Source organism: Phyllobates terribilis, unplaced genomic scaffold (assembly GCF_046119375.1).
Source record: "Phyllobates terribilis strain yellow unplaced genomic scaffold, ASM4611937v1 Scaffold_11__3_contigs__length_659146591, whole genome shotgun sequence".
NCBI classification, from domain to species: Eukaryota; Metazoa; Chordata; class Amphibia; order Anura; family Dendrobatidae; genus Phyllobates; species Phyllobates terribilis.
The window spans coordinates 189794409-189821027 of record NW_027362771.1 but is presented as its reverse complement, the minus strand read 5'-3'; the positions used below and the strand labels follow the sequence as shown (position 1 = coordinate 189821027).

Sequence of the window (26619 nt, the reverse complement as noted above, 5' to 3'; positions counted from 1 at the left end):
GATCGCTGGTGAGCCTGCCTGTTTGACAGCTCACCAGCGATGTATTAGCGATGCAGCAACGATCCCTGACAGGTCGTATCGTTGTCGGGATCGCTGCTGCATCGCTTAGTGTGACGGGGCCCTCAGACAAATACTAACAATGAGCCATTGTTAGACAACTGTCTGCTGTAGCAATGCACTAGCACACCCGGATGAGGTCATGGAGGGTCATTAGGTAGCTGATGCCCTCTACCTCTGTTCAGCGCATAGATGCTGAACACTATTGACTAAGGCTTTTGAAAGGTTAAATTGCCAGGGACCCACAGTGATTGCATGTTCCCAATGACAGATCAGATATATGTGAAACACAGATTTACAAAAGACAAAAAACTCGCAATACAAAATGACAGAAGTGTAAATCATCTGATGAGACTAATCCATTATGCAGTGGGAAATTGTTCAAACCAATTTTATCAAATATATAACATTATTTTCTCTTGAGTTGTTTTTCAAGATTATACCAAACATGGTTATAAGATCCTTTTGAAGAGGAAGTAGTAAAAAATTACTGAAAGTCATACATTAGCTAGCAGAGTATAGAGACCTCCATCCATTGCAAACTATTTGTAAAAATAAAGTGTAACAATAACTGTTCATCAAACATTGTTTTAATATTTATGATGCAAGGGATTAAATAAAACATTTTACAATTTCTAAAACAAACCAAAAAAACAAGCAGTCAAATTCTTCCCTTTCTAGAGTATGCATAATGTCATAACATTATCAGATAATGACACTACAGTGGATTTTTATGCTTTACAGCAATCTGAAAAATTGAGATCATAATCCCCAAACCTAACAAAGCCACCAAATTCATTCTGCCAGATTTCCACCATCTCCAACTTTGCTGTTCCTCCAATGGCAAAACACGGCACGGATTGTTCTTCTGGCCGTGCTGAAACTGAAGGGAAAAAAAAAAGGTCAGAGTTTTACAGTCAGCGATAGTTTGCTATGGGATCAAGACTTAAAGGAAACCAGTCATGTAAAAAAATGCTATTAACCTGGGGTTAACATGGGGTCAATCTGCGGGTTAATAGCATCCTGAAGAGAAGAAATAAACTATTTCTCCCGGCAGCCTCGCGCTTTTATTCATGGGGGTGGGCCGGCACGGCTTCAGTCACCACTCCCTGGCACTGACTGACAGCCAGCTCTAAAGCTCTTAGAATCAATAGGGGATGGATGTGCAGTACCTGGCCGCGACTACTATTTAGTTGACAGAGCTGTGCAGCTCCACAACTGAGCAGTTCTGGAAACAGCTGATCGGAGGCATGCCGTGTGTCGCACCCCCACGACCAGACATTGATGAGCTATCCTAATGAGAGACCATCAATGTTAAAGTGCTGGAGAACCCCTTTAAGGGAGTCTCCAACTTGGTTGTCTATTGAGGTCCCCTAGGCAGCACATAATCTAGACTCATGAATACAAGAGTCTTTTCTTTACTCCAGAAAACTGGTCCTATTTTCCAGTTTTAAACCAGACTAAAAGGCAGAGAAAGACCTATCTGTGCTGCACTTACTCCTTGGTTGCTTGAGAGATCACATTCTCACGTATGCGTTTTTCACAGACAGAACAAACTATAATGGGTAAGTGTCTGGAGACTGGTTTTTGACATTGGATCAAAAACAGATCAAAGTCAAATCAAGGTGAAAGATTCATACAGCAATCACATGCCTAGTTCCATTCTAGTGCTGCCCGCTTTTCACCGACTGGTTGCAGAATATCATAACCAATCTCTTGAGCTTCTCCTGGCAAACTTACAATATGGCCCAAGATACTCGGCACTCCAGAATGCATGATGAATATTTTATTAGGCAATCCAAGTGAGTCATTGACATTTCAGCCCCAAGATATGGGCCTTTACCAAACACGGATTGCGGATATAATCTAGTAGTCTTTCGGGTAGCAACACTATGGAGTAGCAAATCAAAGTTGTGAGGTGCAGATGGACAATGACCCAAAACATACTGCAAAAGCAACCCAGGAGGTTTTAAGGGAAAGAAGTGGAATATTCTTCAATGGATGAGTCAATTACCAGATCTCAACCCCATTCGAGCATGCACTTCACATGCTTAAAGTGGTTGTCTGGTCCAAATCGATAACTTATCAATCCCGGCAGTGCCAGTTTCAGTCCCAGGACTGGAGGGTATGTATGAGTTATACAAGTCCCTGGCCAGTGGGTGTGGCCTCACTCCATACACTTGTATTGAGCAAGGCCGCACCCAGTGGAAGTGGGTGGCTAGAGGGTACAGCTTTGCTACATTCAAGTATATGGAGCGAAGCCACGTCCACTGGCCGGGAGTATGTATAACTCTTACATACCCTCCAATCCCGGGTATGAAACCGGCGAATTCCTTCAGTGCACATTGTGTGCGCTGGGGAAGTAGGGGGGATTCATTAGTTTTTAGTCACACAGAGTGACTGCAGACTTATCGATTTGGACCACACAACCCCATTAAGATAAAACTTAAGGCAGAAAGACCCAAAAAATAGTAACAACCGATGACAGCTACAGTAAAGGCCTGGCAGAGCATCACAAAAGGAGTAAACCCAGGGTTTCGTGATTGCTTCCAGACTTCAGGCAGTCATGCCTGCAGAACATTCTCTAGTAAGGTTTAAAAATGAACATTGTATTTATGGTAAAGTTAATTTGTCCAAACTTACTTTTGATCGCCTGAAATGAGGAGGCTTTGTAGAAAAATAGTTGCAATTCCTAAAAGTTTCACAGGATATTTTTGTTCAACCCCTTTAATTAAACCAGAAAGTCTACACTTTAATAGCATCTCAGTTGGTTCATTTTAAATAAAAAATAGTGGCATACAGAGCCCAAATCACGGAGGTTCAGTCACTGTCCAAATATTTCTGTACCTAACTGTATGTTGGGGGTGGCTAAGCACTTTTCTGTGGACGGGTATCCCTTGTTATGCAGTTTATTTTTTTTACTCATCTGGTGAGGTATCCCTTGTATTTTGTATTACTCTTCTCTATTTTACATGTTGGGAGTTATTAAAAAAAAGTCGGCCGTGCATATTAGATGGGTTCTTTGTACCTCTATACATGCATTGTACTGTATGTAATCTGACTTGTACACTTATGTTACAGTAAGGCTATGTGCCCACGATGCAGAAATGAAGCAGAAAATTTCTGCAGCATTTCTGCATCTCCCTGGCAGAAAAAACACATGCAGATTGTACATGCGTTTTTCCTGCAGAATACATGCGGATCCACATGCGTTTCCGCATGCAGATTGACAAGCGCTTTCCAGGCGATAGCATCACTTGGAAAGTGCTTGACAACTAGGTCACACTATATAAATCCATGCAAACAGCATGGATTTATACAGTGTGAACCGTAAAAATAAAATAAAGCTATACTCACCCCCGATGCCCGACGTGGCTGTAGCGCTCGTTCCTGTCTGGTTCCTGGATGCCGGCATATCGCGAGACAGCGCGGTGAAGGGCCTGCGGTCACATGACTGTGACGTCACCGAAGGTCCTTCAGCGATGCCGGCATTCAGAGTCAATGGCGGGAGTTCCGCTGCGCTTTCGCAAAATTAAAAATCCGCAGCATGTGCATAGAACATGCGGAATCCCCTTGGGGACCATGGGGTGCGGATTACCTAGCGCTTCACAAGCTTTTATGCTGTGGAAATTCCGCAGCATAAACGCTTGAAAAACGCTACGTGGGCACACAGCCTTAGGCTTAGTGTCCACGATGCAGAAACACTCAGGATTTTTTCCTGAGCGTTTCTGCATCTCCCTGGCAGAAAAAAACGCATGTGGATTGTACATGCGGATTGTGCATGCGTTTTCCTGCCAGTGACATGCGGAAGTGAAGCTTTATTCACATGCATTTCCACATGCGGGTTGACAAGCGCTTTCCAAGCGATTTTAGCATCACTTGGAAAGTGCTTGACAACTTGGTCACACTATATAAATCCATGCAACCGGCATGGATTTATATAGTGTGACCCGAGAGAATGTCAAAAAATAAACATTATACTTTCCTTCCGATGGCCCCCGGTCTCCTTGTCCGGTGTGTTGGGCGGCTCGCGATGGTCTAAAAGGACCTTTAATGACGTCATTTAGTCATGTGACAGGTAACGCGACCGCTGACGTCAGCCTGTCACATGACTAAATGACGTCATGGAAGGACCTTTTAGACCATCGCGAGCCGCCGGCAAGCCAGGACGCATCACTATGGAGACCGGGGGCCATCAGACACCGAGTATAATGTATTTTTTATTTTAAATTCTTTTTTCACAGGTTCTATGGTACCTGGGTCTGGATGAGAGTCTCCTCTTCTCCAGACCCGGGTACCATCTGCACATTGAATCGCTTAATATCCGCATGTGCACATGTAGTCATGCGGATATTAAGTGATTCAATGCAAGTCAATGGCGGCAAAAACGCTGCGATTACGTAAAATAATTGGTAGTGCTGCGGATTTTTCCGCAATGACAATACGCAGCGGAAATTTCCTCAGCATGCATGCGGATAATCATTGGGGAACATAGCAGACCTTCTACCAAGCATTTTTTAAGCGTTTCTGCAGTGGAATTGCCTCAGCGGAAACGCTTAAAAAACGCACAGTGGGCACACAGCCTTATTGTGGTCAGGGTATCATATCTGGTGGTAACCTTGCCCATATTCTAGCGTACACATTCCATTTTTATCTGTATTTATTTTGTATATGAATAAAGTAAATCTTTTTTTTAAAATGATAGATGTAGTGGGGTTTGTCCTTATTGTATAGGAATTATATGAGAAAACCTGATTGTAAAAGTGGACACACTGAGTAAACACTGATGAAAACCTGATCCAAAGCACTGATGAAAATTGGTCCATTTTTTGAATACAAGAAAAATCATTGATGCCTAAATGAGGTCGAAATGACACCACTTTAGTACATGCACTGCCACAAAGGAAAATCCACACTGAATTTGTGGTAAAAGCTGCATGCATTACATGCAGTTCTTTTGCTTTTTTTTTTTTTTTTGCATATTTCATCCTATGCATTGAAAAGGGTAAAATCTGAGGTGCAAGCATGCTGCATTTGAGCACAAGCATGACCATGCTGTGGATATGAAAGTCTGCAGCATACTCTGATGTTCACGCAGACTTGTTTCCACTACACAACTTGTATTATACTGTAAACTGCAAATCTACAGTGGATCTGTCAAGTTTGAACAGCACAACATCCCACAGATAACATGACAGGGTCCACGTGCCAGAAACTTCACAATTGCATTGCACAAATGCCAAAGTTGAGACACAAATGTTTCTATGCTCTATTAAGGTATAGGAAGGTCACAGATGGAGCTTCGCTGCTCAGGATTTCCATCCAGGAATCGCAGTAGGGTGCTTCTTTATAAAAGCTCCTGATCATACAGTTTAACCTTGTGCTACATAGACAGCCATTTATTTGAATGGTTGACTGGTAACGCTTAATTTATAATGCAGTGGAAATTTACGGCTTAAAGGGTTTGAACCAACTTAGCACAGGATAAGTGACAATTTGGTGATAGGGAGGTACCACCGTAAACCCACAATGATGCAGAGACCGGGGCTCAGAAGTGCTACGTTGGAATGGACTGTTGACATTGAATGTACATGATGCTCAATTCAGTGTCTTTGGGACTTCTGAAAAAAGTAGAAAGTTGTATGATGCAATTTTCCAAATTCTAAAGGAGTGGCACTTTAAAGTCCTAATCAATGGGATCCAAGCAATCAACAAGTTATCACCTATCCAATGAAATACCGTAATACTGCATCGCACTACGGATAAAATTCTTTGGAAAGTCATCCATAAACTGTGGAAAAAAATCTGCAGCCTTAATTGACTGAGGTTTCACATTCAACAACCTTAGCATGTCAATTTACACTGCAGATATTCACTGGAGCTACTAGTGTTACTATTTTGCTTAGCAATCCCAGCTAAAAATATTTGTCTGCATAGTGCGAGGAATGTAGTTCTCAGTTACACTATTACATTCTGTTAGTCTCTGTAAGAATCAGGCCTAAAAGGAACTACATATACTGTATCTGAGCCTATCAAATCATACACGAGTCTGATCTGAGGACAGCATGGTATAGAGAAGAAGAAGCTGAGCACAATAATATAAAGGTTTGTTGGAGTAAAGACGGAATTACTCTAAGGTAATGGGATTTTGCAGAACTCATGACAACACCCAGAGAGAGAGAGTATCTGCCCCTTCAAAGACTGGAAACCTACCGAATAAAAGGACGGATACTCTCTAACGCATCAGTTGGTTTACAGAGGATTAGAGAGAGTACCCCTTAATAGCTAAATACACCATTGAAAAACAACACAAATTAATTACACATTAATATACGGATTATTTTTTTTTAACCTCCCCCCACCTCTACAATTCATCCATTTACTACAATTCATCACCAGTAAATACACATATTTGTATCAATGTAGATCCAAAATTCACGAGACAATCAAAATTACACCTTCAAATTATCTTTTCACTTTATTTTTATTAACATATGTCCCAATTATTATTCACCGGATGCTCATGTATCATATTATATACATATCGGGAACAACCCAAAGAAAAAATGTAAGTAATTTGATACATCACACCACAATTTGTATTATAATAACACTCACCGCTCCGGTTCAGGGTCGTTCCGTGGACTTCGGCGGAGGGGAGGGAAGTCGGTAGGGTGCATGCTTCCGTGTGTCTGGTCAACTGTTTTTTTGTTTTTTTTTTAAATTTTTGTTGCTCCCAATCACATCAATTAAATGCCTCCCTAAATCAATTTTCAGATTTCTTATAGAAACTCCACACAGTAGATAGTCATTTTGTAAAGATAGGATTTCAGCTCACATCTAGGTGATGATTTTTAAAACTTGAACAATGGCATCTCACATTATTAGTAAGGAATATAAAAGTCCACCTATATTCATCAATTAGACTCCACAACAGAAAGACGGAGTAGATCTATATGCGAGTTGGGTGTTACCCCTGAGGGTGACCCGACCCACAAGTAAGAATGCTGGGTATAAGAGTTCAATCAACCTTAAGGTCTCATACACACCTGATGAAGGCTCTATGAGCAGAAACGCATTGTGTGATCTTTTTTAAATCCCCCCTCCTTTTTTTTTGTATAGTAATGTCCCTTATGTGTATTCACGGTTTTATGGATTTTTTAATAAACCTACGAGTATTAATCCATTGTGGAATATCCTCCATGTGATTGCACCACATTTGGAAGATCCAACAATCTTGTTACTTTTCCTTCCAAGGGAGCGCCTCCCGAATCCATTTGTCCATTTTATTCACGCAGCGGCTGTCTGTCGGGTAGGACAAATATACCACCACCGTCTATGGAAGAGCTGCAAACCGTGGTCTGAGAACCCTAATAACAGACAAATTCCTCAAATAGAGTTGTGCCTATCAGCACAACTTGCTCACGTGAGCATAAAAGATTTTCTATTCTCTCAAAGTTTTCAGTCTCTACTTACTACGCTTAGATAGCGCTCTCTTTCCCTTTTTCCTCCACATCTTTCTACCCTAAAACTTTTCCACAAAACTCTTCAAATCAATCTGATCAGCTCCTCCTGCTCTATACCATTTCAACATGGCAGGTTCCCGCTAAAAAAAAATAAAAAAATTAAATCTCATGCACAGACAGAACTGGCTGTAACTAAACCAAGGGCTGTGGAGTCGGTAAGCCAAACCTCCGACTCCTCAATTTTCATGACACCGACTCCACGACTCCGACTCCCTCATACATGGCTCATGTTTAAGTGATCAATTTACTGTAGCACAGATTCATCTCAGCTAAAAGTCTAGACCCTTAGATCAGGAATTAGGACACTTCACAACTTTCTCAAATTCTTATGAAAAAATATTCCCCACAAACTGCATTGAACTACTGTACCCAATTCATTATATAATTTTAGGAATCGGAACATTTTATACCGACTCCAACTCCACAGCCCTGAACTAAACTAAAATACTCTTACCAGAAGATTAAATGTACACCTCATGAAACCTCATCATTCCTTTTGCTGGATTTGGGCGTCAGTGTATGTTTAGATGGCAGTGTTCGTATTGCTAGATACTGCTTTATCAGCTTGCCTGCCTTTCTAACTGCAATTTGGCAAGAAAACGACAAAACAAATTAAACCTTCCTCTAAGAGTTACTTGTTAAAAAATATTTTCTTCTGACAATATAGCCAACATGTTTATTAAGTGCATGTCCCTTAAAACCAATAGAGTCTGAACATGCATTCTCCGCAGCCAGGAATCTGTAAGCGTGTCCAGTACAAAATTGTATAAATCAAGATCTGAGTTTATGAATTAGATTCTCCAAGTTTTATTATTTTTGGAAATGTTAGTTTAGCTTTGCAGTTTACATTTCCTAAGAAAGAGATGAAAACGTCTTCCGCCTCAGCATGTGTGGGCTTACTTAATACATTTTGTGCAGCTATTCATTCTATTTATTTTCTTAAGCAGGAGGTCATAACTATGTCTTATTTGCAGCACAATATTTATAACCCCTGCTTATCCCTGATGTATTTTTATACTTACTTCAGTTCCAGTATAACAGCATACTGCCTTGTAACTTATTTCGCTGTATAACTTCCACATGGCATCATTCAGCAACAAATTCCTTTGTGACACTGGTGCTCAATTTACTGAATCCCATCCTGTCACTTTTTCCCCATCAGCCCATAACTCAAATTGACCCTTCTTGACAAGAGCTTGTCACTGTGTTGTTGGTCTGTAAGTGAATGATTTGGTGCTAACACCAAATTTTAGCTCTTCCACCTTCTCCCCCGCCCCACTTACGAGTTTCTTAAAATGTTACTTTCTCATACACAGCAGGATGCATCTTCACTTTGCGTCAAGAGAAAAAAGCCCATGAGGTCCGCAGGACAGGAGACATATACAAACCTTAGTTAAAACATCTTGTAGTCTGCAGACTTCTTTGTTCAGCTCTGTGATACTTGTGACAATGTCTTTGCAAACGGTAGTACAATTTTGAGAAGTATCCCACTCAAAGACTACCTATTAACAAATAGATATATTAAAGGAATATTATATATACATGACATGAGATTGTGTAAGTGATGGAGAAAATGCTGAACTTGTAAAACTACCACATTTTTTATGCTGATCACAGAGTAAGAAGTTTACTTAGTTTATTGCATAATTTACATTATTATACCAATATTTTAGTCATTTTTTGAACTGAATTTAGCCAGAAAGCCCTGATGTAGTATAAGAAGTACTGGGTCATCTGCTCAGGTATGGGCACAGATCACATACAGGGTTCCCCATGTAGTCTGTGTCCTTGTATGCCATTGACAGCATTCATCATAGCTTTCAATTGTGAAGATCCAAAATGTCTCTGATTGCTGCCATCAGAATGGGGCTACTGAATTATGATGGGATGATAAGAGGTCAAAATTACGTATATTATAGGACTACTACTTTTCATAAACATCTGCAAGGAGTGTGTATGTTCTCCCCATGTTTGTGTGGGTTTCCTCCAGGTTCTCCGGTTTCTTCCCACACTCCAAAGACATACTGATAGGGAATTTAGATTATGAGCCCCATTGGATACAGTGACGATTATGTGTGTAAAGCGTAGCGCAATATGATAGCGCTATATAAGCAATGCATAATAACCCACATACTTTCATAGTTTTTCCTTCAAGGAAAAATTAAAGGGAACCGGTAAGGCAATTCATGCTGCTCAAAATGTGGGCAGCATGAATCAGAGACTGGCTGGAGCGTTTCATAGACAATATACTTTGAAGATCCAGATAGGTACCAGACTAGTCCGACATTGCCCCTGGCCGGCTCTTCACAGAAATGCTAGAAGTGATTGACAGGTCTCTGACTTGCATGTACACAGGGAAAGACCTGTCAATCACCTCCAGTTTCGGGAGAAACAAGGCGGGATGGTGCCAGATCAGTCTGGTCTCTGTCCAGATCTTCAAAGTGTATTCTTCTGAAACATCAGAGCATTTCAGAGAATATTATACCTGGCTGTAAGTGTGCAAAGCACTAACAAAGGACAATAAAATAACTACAGAAAAAAAAGATAAGTAACTACTGCAGATTGAGTCTTCGGACTTGTTTTATTCTTAATAATGCACACAGAAAGCATTTAGAGTGCGGCTTAGAATACAATATCACAGTTATTGAGTTCTAAGCCAAATTCTGAATTTTTTCCCCCCTTCCACAGAAAAACACTTATTTAGTTCCTAGATGCCACTGTTGTGCCATAAGACAAATAGCTGGTGCAATATCAAAAATAACCAAGTGTGCAAAGAGTGGTAGCGGACAATGCACTTAACCCCTTCACTCCTGGGCGACTTTCTGTATTTCTGTTTTACTTTTGAATGACATCATTCATTTTATCATGTAATGCACTGGCAAGCAGGAAAAAAATTCCAAGTGCGTTGAAACAGAAAAAACAAAAACAAACAATTGTGGAATTGCACTGAGTTTTTTATTTACCCTGCTCACTGTATGATAAAACTGACTTGGCAGTATGATTCCCCAGGTCAGTACGAGTACGCAGATACCAAACATGTATAGTTTTGTTTTAAGCAATCAAAAAAATTTGTAAGAATTTTTTTTTTTTATGTCGCCATTTTCAGGGACCTGTAACGTTTTCATTTTTTGGGATATGGGGTTTATTTTTTGCCCCCCTGAGCTGCCGTATTTGCTGATACTTTATTGGGGTAGATTAAATCAGCCATCATGTGTAGAGAAAGATACGGGTTTGGCGTACAAGCCTCCATGACAGTCAGGAGCATGACGACTTTGATGTACAGGTACGCCAAAAGCCGTGAGGATGTAAAGCATGTGTATTCCACACTGTTGTACTGTAAAGCCACAAAAACTGTGTCTAAACTTGTAAAAAAGAAAGTAAAAGCTTATTTCTGAAAAATCAAGTTCTCTCTTATTCATGAGAAAACTGGCGATTGCTGGGGGTCCGACAACTGGGAGACTGGGGGCATTCGAACATTTTAGTGGTTCAAAAACCCAGATCTTAGGAACACTGAAAATCCCAGCAGTTGCCCCCCCCCCCTCCCCTCCAGCTATCCGCAAGGTATTCACCATCTCATGGATAAGGGATAACTTTTTTTTTATTAAAAGGAAAAAAAAAAACACATTAAAAACAAAGTTTAATTAAAAAAAACTATTGCATAACTGATCCATTGACAGTCTCCATCAAGTAAAAAAAAGTAATACCCCTAGGGCTCACATGGAACATTTTTGGCAACATTTTAATGAAAGACAAAAAAAAAATCACTACCCTATACATTATAGACTGCTCAAAAAAATAAAGGGAACACTCAAATAACACATCCTAGATCTGAATGAATGAAATATTCTCATTGAATACTTTGTTCTGTACAAAGTTGAATGTGCTGACAACAAAATCACACAAAAATCATCAATGGAAATCAAATTTATTAACCAATGGAGGCCTGGATTTGGAGTCACCCCCAAAATTAAAGTGGAAAAACACACTACAGGCTGACCCAACTTTGATGTAATGTCCTTAAAATAAGTCAAAATGAGGCTCAGTGTTGTATGTGGCCTCCACGTGCCTGTATGATCTCCCCTACAACGCCTGGGCATGCTCCTGATGAGGTTGTGGATGGTTTCCTGTGGGATCTCCTCCCAGACCTGGACTAAAGCATCCGCCAACTCCTGGACAGTCTGTGGTGCAACGTGACGTTGGTGGATGGAGCGAGACATGATGTCCCAGATGTGCTCAATCGGATTCAGGTCTGGGGAATGGGCGGGCCAGTCCATAGCTTCAATGCCTTCATCTTGCAGGAACTGCTGACACACTCCAGCCACATGAGGTCTGGCATTGTCCTGCATTAGGAGGAACCCACGGCCACCCGCACCAGCGTATGGTCTCACAACGGGTCTGAGGATCTCATCTCGGTACCTAATGGCAGTCAGGCTACCTCAGGCGAGCACATGGAGGGCTGTTCGTCCCTCCAAAGAAATACCACCCCACACCATTACTGACCCACTGCCATACCGGTCATGCTGAAGGATGTTGCAAGCAGCAGATCGCTCTCCACAGGGTCTCCAGGCTCTGTCACGTCTGTCACATGTGCTCAGTGTGAACCTGCTTTCATCTGTGAAGAGCACAGGGCGCCAGTGGTGACTTTGCCAATCCTGGTGTTCTGTAGCAAATGCCAAGCGTCCTGCACTGTGTTGGGCTGTGAGCACAACCCCCATCTGTGGACGTCGGGCCCTCATACCACCCTCATGGAGTCAGTTTCTAACTGTTTGTGCAGACACATGCACATTTGTGGCCAGCTGGAGGTCATTTTGCAGGGCTCTGGCAATGCTCCTCCTGTTCCTCCTTGCACAAAGAAGGAGGTAACAGTCCTGCTGCTGGGTTGTTGCCCTCCTATGGCTCCCTCCACATCTCCTGGTATGTGCTCCATGCTCTGGACACTGTGCTGACAGACACAGCTACCCTTCTTGCCACAGCTCGCACTGATGTGCTATCCTGGATGAACTGCACTACCTGAGCAACTTCTGTGGGTTGTACTGTAGACACCGCCTCATGCTACTGTACCTCTAGGTGTGAGAGCAATGGCAAAATGAAAAAGTGACCAAAACAACAGCCAAAAAGGATGAGAATAGAGAAATGGTCTGTGGTCACCACCTGCAGAACCACTCCTTTATAGGGGGCATCTTGCTAATTGCCTATCATTTCTATCAGTTGTCTGTTCCATTGGCACAACAGCAGGAGAAATTAATTCACAATCAGTGTAGATTCCTAACTGGACAGGTAGATTTCACAGAAGTGTTATTGACTTGGAGTTACATTGTGTTGTTTAAGTGTTCCCTTTATTTTTGAGCAGTGTATTTCATGTAGTGTTCTGTTAAATTGCCAGTTTTTTAAAGGGGGTTCTAAGGCTTTTCTTCATTAGAACAGCATATTTACCTTTTGAGGATTGGAGGGTATCTGGCTGCTCACAGCTACCACTGCATGGCTTATAGCGTTACATTGCCGATTCAGCCTCAGCAGGAAAGCAAACAGCTCATCACTGGCATAGGAAAAACAGAAAGATGGCAAATTAGAAAGAAAAGTCCATTGTAACTGCTTCTCTAAAATGAACGGCTCATGTATTAATCCCACAAACAAAAATCAGAACCACTTGCAAGAGTTCTGTACTAACATAGCCTTGATATCCAACTGTTTGCTGAATAAGGCACAGTATACACTCTACTAGTAACACACAGCAATGATTTCACCCATCTTAGTCAGGCATTTTTTTTCATCTGCCTGGTGGCCATACTTAACTTCTGAAAAAGAGGATTTGTACATTTCTTATCTATGTTCAGTAGGAGCAGAGTGAAATAATGCTTCCGTTGCACAGGTACAATGTGTGCATATTCATCCATCAAAATCAGACTGTCAGAACTATCCAATGCTAAGGTAAGTATTGGCAGCAGACATTTCTACACCAAAAAGTGTCTCTTGGCAGGAATAATGCATCTTAAAATATGCGCATTTTCGCATGTGTTTTTTCCCCTATCATTTGAATGGGTAACCATGATGCAAAAACATAGAAAGAAATGACATGCTGCCGATGTGAAACTGCATCAAATCTGCATGGAAAAAATAAGCAGCTGTGCAGATTTCAGGAATATCACCCACTTTACTGGTACAGGTAAACGCGGCTTTATTTTGTGGCAAAAACACAACATATGGACAAGCACATTGAAAGTCTCAATGTCTGCACAATTCTCCTGTATTTTCTTTATTGCAATGTGGAGAACTATGGTATACATCCATTGGATGACATGTGCACAGGAGCTGTGGCATTCAATCAGCTGTGGGGTCCATGTAATATACAACAAACATCCTGCAGTTTAATCCCATAACTTTTTGAGGGTAATAGCATAGTGTACATGGCATCTAACACTCAGTGTTGTAAAGTATCCGAATGCATTATCTAAGCAATCACATGATTGCAGCTTATCCAGTCCTTGTTAATTGAAAAAAAAATTGTTTAAAGGGAACCTGTCACCAGATTTGTCCCCTATGAGGTATGACCAGTACTTTTCCACCCGGATAGATAATGCTGTATATAAACTCCCAACCAGGCCTGCAAGAAAAGAAAAAGACCTTTTATTATACTCACCTATGGCCGGTCTGGTCCCATGGGCGTCGCTGTCTTGGTCGTTCTTGCTTCGTGTGGATGATAAATCATCCACACAGCGTCCCCGGCACTGCGCTCCTGCAAAGGCGTACTTCTGTGCCCTGACTAGGGCAGAGTAAAGTGCTGCAGTATACCAGGGCTCTTTGGCCTTTTCATATGAATGCGCACGGCAGTACTTTGCTCTGCCCTCATCAGGGCACAGAAGTACTCCTGCACATGAGCGGGATGCCGTGGAGACTGTGTGGATGACGTAGGGAAGCGTCATCCACACGAAGCTAGAAGGAGGACGGCATCGCAAGAAGAGGAGGTGGCATCGGACCAAGGCAGCGACACCCATTGATCCCAACCGCCTCTTATGCGAGTATAATAAAAGGTCTTTTTCTTGTCTTGCAGGCCGGATTGGGGGCGTATAAACAGCACATGAGAATGCTGTATATCAGGGCTGAAAGGTACTGGCCTTGCCGGAGATGGGAAAAACCTGGTGTCAGGTTCCCTTCAAATTTTAAAATCAATATATGGTACCACTGTAATCATAATGCCATGTGGAAAAAAAGTCATCTGCACATGAAAAACACAGAGAAACCAAATAGACAAAAGTGCTGTTTTCTTTCCCCATACAAAAAAAGAAACATGCCTTATATTCAGCAAAAGTGTTACCCCCCGCCCCCCCCACCAAATAAATTTCTTATTCATGGGGTTGTCTGCTCACATGATATTGATGACTTATTATCACATTGGTGGGGTCCAAAACCTAGCACATCCCCAGATCAGCTGTTAACTACAGCGGTGGCCATATGTACACACTGAACGGTGCAGAAGAGCACAGACATGTTCAATGTGTTACACCTGCTGCAGAGTTCTGTACAGCACTATATATTCAGGGAGTCGTTAAAAGGGTTCCAACATTTTATTAACATACCTTTTACACCTTTAAAAACCCATCAAACATTATAAAATTCACGTTTTTCTTCTTTTAAACAAGCACTAACAAAAGTATTGTGCAATCCTGACTGAGGATAATGTTATGTCTGAGAAGAGATCCTAAAAGAAAAGAAAGTATCTTTCCTTTAGCCTATGTTCACACATTGTGTTTTTTATGCAAATTTTCTGCTGCATTTTACAGTACCAGCAAAGTCTATGACATTCCAGAAATCTCATGCACACACCATGGTTTTTGTTTCATCAGTAATTTATGCTTTGCATGTTTTTTTGCAGAATAAAGCATGTCACTTCCTTAAGCGTTTTTTTCAGCGTTTTTCACCCATTGGAAGTAATGGGTGGTGAAAAAACGCTGAAAAAAAAAAAAAAAAAGCACCGAAAACACAGGTGTCAGTTTTTTAGGCTTTTTTTGTGTCAAAACCTGATGAAATAGAATGAGGTTTTTTTTTTTCACTGAACTTTATGTACATGTATAAAGAGACAAAATGACAGTGGAAAAAATGCAGCAAAAAACCCCAGCAAAATCCTGATCAAACCTTCCTGGCAAGAGATCAGGTTTTCCTGCAGAAAAAAAAAAAATATCACTTAGTTTACCAGGTGCAGCAGTTGTGACACAGTTTTTAGATATAGCATGTAGCAGAGCTCAGAAAGCTAACCCTGTCCTGACCATGATCTCTATGTTCATTGTCTATGGACAGTGAGCGGCTTATCAAAGGAAGGAAGGGGAGGCGTGGTCGGACGAGGGCTCCCGTGCACTGTGGTCTGGGCAGTGATAATCTCCTAGTAAGGCTGTGTGCCCACTATGCGTTTTTTAAGCGTTTCCGCAGCGGCAATTCCGCTGCAGAAACGCTTAAAAAACACTTAGTAGAAGGCCTGCCATGTTCCCCAATGATAATCCGCATGTGCTGTGCACATTCTGTGGAAATTTTGGCTGCGGAAAAAAACGCAGCACTACCAATTATTTTGCGGAAGCGCGGCGTTTTCGCCGCCACTGACTTACATTGGAACGCATGTCATCCGCATCACTGGATCTGTACATGCGGATTCCATGCGTTTCAATGAACGGATGGTACCCGGGTTTGGAGAAGAGGAGACTCTCCTCCGGGCCTGGGTACCATAGAACCTGTAAAAAAAAGAATAAAATAAATATTATGCTTACCTTCTGATGGCCCCCGGTGTCTTTGTCTTGGCTTGCCGGCAGCTCGTGGTGGACTCAAGGATCTGCAGTGACAGGTCCTTTAGTGTACCGCGAGCTGCCGGTAGATGGAATGATTTGTTTGAAATACTGAAGGGGGGCAGAAAATGATTCAGCTAAATCTGCTCTGACCGCAGCACTACCATATCAATGTATGAAAGACAGACTGCTTTAAGAGGAAATACCTTGATTCCAGCTTTGAAAGTGACGGAAGCTTCTCAAGTTTTGTCTCTTCAACATGAATTTCTTTCATTGCAGCCATGATTTTCTTACAGTCTTTAACATCTGTAATTCCTGCCTGTGTTAAAACACGCAATGATCATTACAGCAACACTCAATTTTAAAACTAATAAAATAAATCACAAATCTCGAAATGAAAATAAAAGTAATATTTTTCTAAAGTAGTAAAAGTATAAATTGCAATTTCATGGAAGTACGTAAATCTTAAAGGGAATCTGTCACCATGTTTTTGCCACATAATATGAGAGCAACATATTGTAGAGACAGAGACCCTGATTTCCTAGTGACTCACTAGGCTGCTTGCTGTAGTTTTGATATCAGTTTAAATCAGCAGCGGATCAACAGAGGACTAGTAAACCTTCTGCCATGTAGTTCTCCATATTCTTGAGCTCTGTATAACCCTGCCCCCACCACCGATTGGCAGTTTTCTGCCTATGCACAGTGTACTGCCAATCAGCGGTGGGGGCAGGGTTATACAGAGCTCAACATTGAGAGAACTGCAAGATCTGAAGAAAATAAATTAGTTCTTTTGTGAAAACTGCAGCAAGCAGCCCAGTTTGTGATACATTGTTGGAATCAGGGTCTTTTGCCCTACATTATGCTGCTCTCAGACGATGTAGCCTCTATAAGGCTTATTTACTCGTTACAATTTATAACCATCAAACATACAAGTAATATACTATTACAATATAACAGCATTAGTAGGACAAATCTAAAGACAAGAATGTAAATGTTACAAATCTATCATACCAGACAGGAAAGGCGATCATTTTACAGCAGACATAATGTACTGTAAGTGCCTAACAAAGTCATAGTGTAATGTACTCATGCAATAAGGGGGCCTTAGGGTTCGGAATAGTCCTGTATAATGGAAAAATTGTACGTAACCAGAAATCTACATTGTAAAACTGTGAAGAAACAAGCCCTAGAATGAAGATGCCCAGTAATTCATACATTTCCAAAAAGTATCACTGTGAATAAGAAAATATTCTCCATAACTTATTTCATAAGTAATATAGCAAAAGATATGTTAGAAGAGCTGACAGGTCCTCTTAACTTTTTCCCGCAAACTACATTTATGAAATATACAGGTTATTCCCAAAAAATCTAAGCCAGCACAACCAGCAATAATGGTCAGTTATGTATAGCCACTATCTCTCTACAATGACCAGGTCTGGAGAGAACCCCAATGCCACCCTGCTTAGCCCTCACAAACAATGGTAAAGGTACAGAAGGAGGGAGATGCCAGTAATGGACTGCTAAAATGATGCCTGAACATACAAAAAGACTATAGTTATTGAACAATGGAATAATGCTACAGCTGTGAAATATTCATTTGCATCACAAGATTAGTGTTACACTACACAGAACATCCCTGCTGAAATGAATTCTAGCTAATTTCACACATTTGGAAAGTTTGATTTATGCATTTGTAGTTTGAAAATTACAAAAAAAAAAAAAAATTGGCAGAAGTATTAGCAATTTCACAGTCAAAGAATGAAAAAGTAAAAATTGCATTGAGAGCACGCCACATCAATTATTATAACTAAGTATGAGTGCTCTTGTGATAAATGATTATTATATCCCATGATTATTTACAGACCTGGTGATTGTCATGAAAAATGGCCAGAATTTGTCTAACGGCAGCCAAATAAAATACGTGAACCCAACTTCCAATTCTCTAAAGGTCATTTAGAAAATGGTTTGTTCTTCAAAGAACTGATCTTCAACCATGTAACAAAGTCACCTAAACCCCAGGGATTTCACATAAATCATTTATGCCACAAAAACTGCATGTAAACAAAAAAATGCCTGGTGTGCTGTAAGTGTGCACAATGGGCTGCACACAGACAACACACTGACCAATGAATGTGCTAGTGCACATTGCTAGTGCTCAGTGAGTGAAAAACAAAAAAGAAAAATACGCAACACATTATTATTATTATCATCCATTTTTCGGATGAAACGTGGCCGCTGCAATTACGGGACACAGTTCTTTCACTTCCATTATAACTCAAGCATCCTGTATGACATTTTATAATCAATGAAGCCATACGAAAAAAATCAATATCTGATTTGGGTTTTACAATAAGAAAAGTTTAGAAAGCGAGAATTAAGTAAAAATAGCAACAGGAGGAGTTCCTCTTTAACGTTAAAGACTAGTACTGCATACTAAAACTATGTACATCTTTCAGGAAAAAAGCTCCAAAAGGCAACAATAATGATCAAAGTAATAACAGCTATCTGTAAGCAACATATAATACAGTGGGAGATGCTAAAAGTACAGTGGGGAATTCATCAACATGGTTGTTTCATAAGCCAGTCTGGAGTAAGGTGCACTAAGGGGAACCTGCCATCAGAAAATTGCTTATAGAGCTCACCCCAGGCTCCTGCAGGTAACTACCATTCCGGATCTTCTTCCAATAATGTCGCTATAGTAAAAGAAATAGGAATATTGTACAGTGAAAGAAGATTAAAGAAAAAATCTGTTTTCCACTAACGGAGGCAAGTTTTTACTTTGTAGCTAAACTATATGTGTAGTGGTTTTCTGGTTTTCCTGAGATTAGCTTGATAGGCAACTCTCTGATGTCAGGTTTCCTTTAAGTGGGGCATTTCTTCTAAAAATGTGGTGTCTCTATGGTCTGTCTAAGAGCCAGAAAGTTAAATCTATTTCAACTACTAAAGCGGATATACATCGTGACAGTTTTCTGGCATACTTTATACATAACCCTTTCAGATGTACCTTACCTTTTTAAGCTCACTTTCTTCCAAATATAAAAGCTGCCTCAAAGTCAAATCATTGTCCTAGGAAAAACAATGTAATAAAAATCTTGCATTATCATAGTAAAAAGAGGTCATCAAGCAAAAAAATTATTTAAATTAAAGGAAATCTGTCAGCAGAGTTTTACCCCCAAACTATTTATATGTGAATGTAGTTCTTTCAAATACAAGTCCAGCAATACCTTTACATGACCAGTCCTTTCCTCCATTACTGAGTAATCAGTTTTTAAATTGATATGCAAATGAGGCTGAAGAGTCATCTGTAGTTCTAAAGCCTCTGTCAATCAAGTTCTATTCCACCGCCGCCTCCTCCTGCTGCTACTTGATTCACAGCCTCTATACTTGGTGACTTAAGACAAATAAATTCATCAAGTGAAGGAGGTGGTGGGAGGAAATAGAGCAGGAGTGACAGAGGCTCCAGATCTACCATAGTTGATCAGCCTCATTTGTATATCAATTCAAACATTGTTATATAAATAGTTTGACAGATGGGGGGGCTGAAATTCAGAAAGCCTGCTGACCGATTTCCCTTTAGATTCCTAGCAGAGTTGCCTTTTCTTTTTAAAGCATTTAAGCACTGAAGTTCTGGGTATGAACTTAAACAAAGGCAGAACAAGTTTGTATGTTCCTTTTTATTTAAAAAGAACCAGTCACCAGGTCAAAAGTTCTGACCAGTTTTTACGCTTATTTTCTTCTCAATGCTGCCCTGAGTTTTCGTTTTTTTTTTCATAAATTCCACCATATGGTCTAAGAGACATGGGCTTTTTAGTTTAGTGCCACTTTTGAAGGTCATCTTTACCAATAGTGTGTGACAGACAGGGTAATAATGCAGAACAGTCTAAAATACACCCTCTCCCCCAGAGAACCCTATGAGCAATGTCCCCTGGACAAAGGCCACACAAAAAAGCACTAAATAAAAGGCCCATATCTCTAGAACTATATAGGGGAATAAAAAAAATAATAAAAAGCGGAATAGTCAGGGAGCAGCAAGAATAAAATCAGAGCAAAAACCGGCCACGTTTGGCCCGATGACAGGTGCTCTTTAAACAAAAAGGGAATAATCTAATGCAGATGCTGCCTGATGACAGTCCTATTTAAACTTAGACATGTAACCTCTCGCACCCAAAAAATAAACCAGATGGATAACTGGCTTCATATAAAACTGGCATGTGTGAATGTGAGATTAGGAATTTAAATTAACGAGACTAATGTGAGTGATATTTGTACAACGCTCTGGAATATGTTGGCACTACAAACAAATATTGTTACCTTTGCTAAAAAGTTACTGCACATTACTGTCTGAAGGCAGAACCACAACTAACTGACCACACTCTTTATGATCAAGCGAGCGCTCATAAAAGTGCTCGGAGTGATCATTTAGCTGTCAAAATGGTCCCTGACAATGTTCACTGGATAAGAACAGATGCTCTGCTCAGCTGCTGTGCTGTCTCCATGAGGAGGAACTGTACGCTGAAGTGTGGGGTCCATTAGTGACTACTGTAAAAATGTAGCATTGGTAAAAATTACAAGGGTAAGAATATGATGTTCTTATTTCCATTCACCTAAATTCCTTTAATCATTGTGTAGATAATACACATGTAGATTTCTTGAAAGAAAAAATAAAACAAAACACTGTTCACTTTCAGTGTGAACAGTGAAAAAAAAATCAATTTATGACTCAAAATTATAAAAAAATAAAATAAAAATAATAAGCATTTACATTTTTGTAGGTTCTAACATTAAAATGTTTCCGGCCTAAATGGACAAACTGCTTTCATAAAATAAAAAACACAGTTGTGCCGATTGTTGGGGTCTAACTGTTGATACCCCAACCGATCAAGAAAAGGACTGTGAAGAACCCCGAATGAATGGAGCTGTGGTTGATCATGAGCATCTCTGCTCCAATCATTCTTAATGGGACCGCCGTAAATAGCTGAGCACACAGCGTTTGGCTGGTCTTTGGCACTCCCAAAAATGAATGAAGCGGAGGAGCACATGATCCAACAACAATTTTCACATACTGCCCTTCAGAGACCCAGTTCTCAGGACTGGTGTAGGTCCCACTGGTCAGAGATCTAGTAATTGAAAAGTTTTTCCGCCCATCTAACAGTTGGGGGATAACTTCCAAACTTAGTATAAGCCCTTTGAGAGATGGACACAGGACAGTAGGACAGTGAGGAGAGGGGATATTGTTGAGCTCCTGTAACACACAGACTTTTTTCATATATTTTTGGGGGCTTTAATTGTAACATTACATAAAATAACTTAATGCTGTAGCAAAAGTCTCTTATTAGTTATGTCTACTATGACACCTAAGGAAAAACAACATCCCAGGCATGCACACCATGCAGATAAAGTGTAAAGCACAGAATCAATATCCTTGATATAAAAAAAATAGTGATTAAAACTGAATATGCACAAGGTTTAAGGACCTTGTCCGTAGCAGGCACAGGTTATATGGACCAAAGTGGTGCTAAAATAAGTTACCGTATTTTTCGGACCATAAGACGCACCTAGGTTTTAGAGGAGGAAAATAGAAAAAAAATGTAAGCAAAACATGTGGTCATGATGCCCTGTTAAGGGGGAGGGGGTCTGCTGCTGACACTGTTATAGGGGTAATGTTCCCCAATTCTGTTAATATCCCCCATCCTGGTATATATGCCCCCCCCTCATCCCTATATGTATGGCCTCCCCTCATCCTTCATCCCTATATGTATGGCCCCCCTCATCCTTCATCCCTGTATATATGGTCCCCCCTCATCCCGGTATGTATGGACCCCTCATTCCGGTATGTATGCCCCCCCTCATCCTTCATCCCTGTATATATGGTCCCCCCTCATCCCGGTATGTATGGCCCCCTCATCCTTCATCTCTGTATATATGATCCCCCCTCATCCCAGTATGTATGACCCCCCTCATCCTTCATCCCTGTATATATGGTTCCCCCTAATCCAGGTACGTATGGCCCCCCGTCATCCTTCATCCCTGTATATATGGTCCCCCTCATCATTCATCCATGTATATATGGTCCCCCCTCTTCCCAGTATGAATGGCCCCCTCATCCTTCATCCCTGTATATATGTGCCCCCTCATCCCGGTATGTATGGACCCCCTCATCCTTCATCCCTGTACATATGGTCCCCCCTCATCCCGGTATGTATGGACCCCTCATTTCGGTATGTATGGCCCCCCTCATCCTTCATCCCTGTATGTATGGCCCCCTCCTCATCCTTCATCCCTATAGGTATGGCCCCCCACATCCTTCATCCCTGTATATATGGCCCCCCTCATCCTTCATTCCTATATGTATGGCCCCTCCTCATCTTTCATCCCTGTATATATGGTCCTCCCTCATGCCGTTATGTATGGCCTCCCCTCATCCTTCATCCCTGTACATACAGCCCCCCTAATCCTGGTATGTATGGCCCCCTCATCCTTCATCCCTGTATATATGGCCCCCCTCATCCTTCATCCCTGTATATATGGTCTCTCCTCATCCCGGTATGTATGGTCCCCCCTCATCGTTCATACCTGTATCTATGGTCACCCCTCATCGTTCATACCTGTATCTATGGTCCCCCTCATCCTTCATCCTTGTATGTATGGCCCCCCTCATCCTTCATCCCTGTATGTATGGCCCCCCTCATCCTTCATCCCTGTATGTATGGCCCCCCTCATCCTTCATCCCTGTATGTATGGCCCCCCTCATCCTTCATCCCTGTATGTATGGCCCCCCTCATCCTTCATCCCTGTATGTATGGCCCCCCTCATCCTTCATCCCTGTATGTATGGCCCCCCTCATCCTTCATCCCTGTATATATGGCCCCTCTCAACCTTCATCCCTGTATGTATGGTCCTCCCTCATCCCTGTATATATGGCCCCCCTCAACCCGGTATGTATGGTCCCCCCATCCTTCATTCCTGTATGTATGGTCCCCCCTCATCCTTCATCCCTGTATATATGGCCCCCCTCATCCCGGTATATATGGTACAGTGTGCGCACTATTATGGAGAATGAATGGTCACCGCCCCCACGCACACAGTCCGGGCGTGGGGAGCAGTGACTTATTACAGCACAGAGAGGGACACAGCGCTGGAGGAGAGAGGAGGTGAGTATAATTGCTTGTTTTTTTTTCTGTGCAGCGTGACGGGGATCAGGGGGTGCCAAGCATACCAGGATGAGGGGGCCATACATACAGGGGTGAAGGGTGCCATACATACCAGGAAGAGGGATGACCAGGGCCATACATACCAGGAGCAGCGCTGCAGGCAAAGTGTGCCGGCTATTAAGGAAAATGAATATTCACAGCAGTGAATATTAATTTTCTTTAGCAGCGGGCACAGTGTAGGCTGCAGCAGGAGGCAGCTGCCTCCTGCGCCCCGCTACTTCGCCGGTGTCGCTTCCCCCACCACCCACAGCCACAGTATCTATGTATATTGGACTATAAGACGCACCCCCCACTTTCCTCCAAAATTTTACGGTAAATAATAAGTGCCTACTACGGACACAATGAAAAAAGTCAAACATAACCAAATGGAGCTGATTCAGATCGGACAGATGTCCACAGCTCGACGCACGTTTCAAGTATTGCTTCCTTCAAGGAAAGTGGATGTAGATCAGCTGCTACGATATCTCCATACACAGTACACTGAGACGGGAAAGCAGAAATCCCTCATGTCTATGTCCAGAAGAAGCCACAGAATGGAGGACACTGATGACATTATACAGCAGAACTGAGAAGTGTAGCAGTGAATACAGCTTTGGGCTGTGGTGAAACGCTTACAGCTTTTATCTATTAATAAGGATTTCATAAGGCACGGGGTAGAGAAGTGGCACATGCGTGGAGCAAATTTCTGTGATGTTTTACAACGTTTCTTATATTTGCTGGTACTATTGATTTACTTAAAGTTTGTTAGAATGACCGCAACCAGTACATTTTCTCTTTGTTTATGTTTACCATTACTTTAAGAAAACACTAAAGTTTACCTTCAACAATTCCGCAAGGTGTTCCAAGCCCAAGCCATGTAAAAATACCTCTAAATCACTGGAGGTTGAGTAACTGAAACGATAAAACAAAGTCAATGACTCCACCTAAAAATGAAGTATTTTTAGTAATTGACTTTTTACAGCACTTATTGGCATAAGGCATGTCAAAACGTATTAAAGGGAATCTGTCACGAGGTTTTTGCCATCCCATCTAAAAGCAGATTGATGTAGGCGCAGAGAACCCGACTCCAGCAATGTATCACTTACTGGGCTGCTTGCTGTAGTTTCGATAACAAGCACCGTTTTCCCTGCTGCAGATCAACCAGTTCCCTGAATGCTGAGCTCTGTATAACCCTGTCCACACTACTGATTGGCTGCTTTCATCTATGCACGGTGTACATAGAAAGCTGCCAATCAGTGGTGTGGACGGGGTTATACAGAGCTCATTACTATAGAGGACTACATGGCAGCAGGTTTACTATTCCTCTAGTGATTTAATCACTGTTTACCAGCAGGAAATTATCACCACTACAGTAAGCTGCCCCGTAAATGACATCACTAATCAGTGTCTGTCTCTACATTATGCTGCTCTCAGATTAGGTGGCATAAACTTGATGACAGATTCCCTTTATCCTGTTTAGGATATAGGCTTAAAACTAAGGCCATTGTAAATGTATGGTGAGGTTCCAAAGTTTCAGCAATCTAGCAGGCTGTCAAAGACATCTAGGAACCCAAAGAAAGAAGTTGTTTTCTCTTTTGAAGCCTACTTAGAGCTAAAGACGGATACTGTTATTTCCAGGAGACCCCCAAACATGGCACAGCAGCTGTGGCATAACAGACAGAGTCCTGCTTGTGACCAATATTAAATCACCTTTCTTTTTCTATACTCAGTTACAGTGGAAAATTGCTAAATTTTACAGCAGTGAGTGTGTCCTAGAGTTCTTAATTGATTATAATGAAGTATAATATATATCACACTCACCCACACATCAATTATTTTAGACATTACAAAATAAAGCGTAAGAGTATCTCAATGCCTGCTACTACCTGTGACATGACTGAACCGATGAGTAGAAGCAGAGGCCTAATAATAATTATTCTATTCCAGCACTTCGTTGTAAAAAATGTTTTGAAATAGTGAAGACATGTAAATGCTAACACATTTCATGTCCATCCAACTCTTAGTCGTAGATACTAGTGTTGAGCGAGCGTGCTTGTTTAACCCTTTAAATGAGCAAGCTCGGGTGCTCGCCGAGTAGTTTCGGCATACTCTGCATCTTTGTTTGAGCCGCCGCATGTGTTGCGGCTGGTAGACAGGGATTGGATAACAAACAAGCAATCCCTGAACGTGTCACAGCTGTCTATTAGCCGCGACACATGCAGTCACGGCAGCTCAAACAAAGATGCCGAGCATGCCGAAACGACTCGGCGATCACCCAAGCGTGCTCGTTTAAAGGGTTAAACGAGCACGCTTGCTCAACACCAGTGCATACATTAAACTGAAGAACTAACCATTAAAATCCTTTTGGCATGATCGCTGCAACAAGCATCACATATTAAACTTGACCATTTAGGCTACAGATTAAATTGAACGGTCAAGGAACTTGTATGAAACGTTTTTGATTACTAAGTGTTATATTATTGTAAAACTCCAATAGTGGAGAAGAAGGAGTTAAATCCTGCACGGAGGGAGCTATACAGACTCCTGCAGATAAAGTGCGGTTTGTCAACGCGTTTTGAAGTTTCACACTTCGTTTTCAGGACAAACCACACTGACTGTGGTTTGTCCTGAAGAAGTGTGAAACATGCTATGGCTCCCTCCATCCAGGAGCAGGGTTTAACCAATTATTCTTCACTATTGGCATCTTGGCAAGAGAAGGGAATAAAAAGAGAAAGAAGAAGAGGAAAACAAAAAAAAAAAAAGAAGGAAAAAAAAAAGAAAGGGAGGGGAGAGTGAGAGTCTGCTCATCCCTACTGACTAGTCGTTTAAACAGGTCACCGGCGGCTTCTCCCCACGAGCTTACAGTGACTGACATATCTCTGCCTACAGTGGTGGCCAAAAGTATTGGCACCCCTGCAATTCTGTCAGATAATACTCCGTTTCTTCCTGAAAATGATTGCAATCACAAATTCTTTGGTATTATCTTCATTTGTCTTCAATGAAAAAACACAAAAAGAATTGTCCTAAAGCCAAATGGGATATAATTCCACACCAAACCTAAAAAAGGGGGTGGACAAA

The 26619-nt window shown here is 41.4% G+C and overlaps 1 protein-coding gene across 1 annotated transcript in view; it reads right to left on the bottom strand.

Annotated features, from left to right (window-relative positions):
* Positions 1 to 591: 591 nt before the first annotated feature.
* Positions 592 to 26619, bottom strand: part of ASZ1 (ankyrin repeat, SAM and basic leucine zipper domain containing 1) — a 135813-nt gene continuing 109785 nt past the window's right edge. Inside the window, exons 8-13 of the mRNA XM_073650706.1 lie at positions 24381 to 24453; positions 19361 to 19417; positions 16558 to 16670; positions 13017 to 13119; positions 8972 to 9085; positions 592 to 940 (exon numbers count right to left, since the gene is read on the bottom strand). Of these exons, the coding sequence (XP_073506807.1) occupies positions 776 to 940; positions 8972 to 9085; positions 13017 to 13119; positions 16558 to 16670; positions 19361 to 19417; positions 24381 to 24453 (625 nt within the window). The 3' untranslated portion in view covers positions 592 to 775. The remainder of the gene's footprint in view (positions 941 to 8971; positions 9086 to 13016; positions 13120 to 16557; positions 16671 to 19360; positions 19418 to 24380; positions 24454 to 26619) is intronic.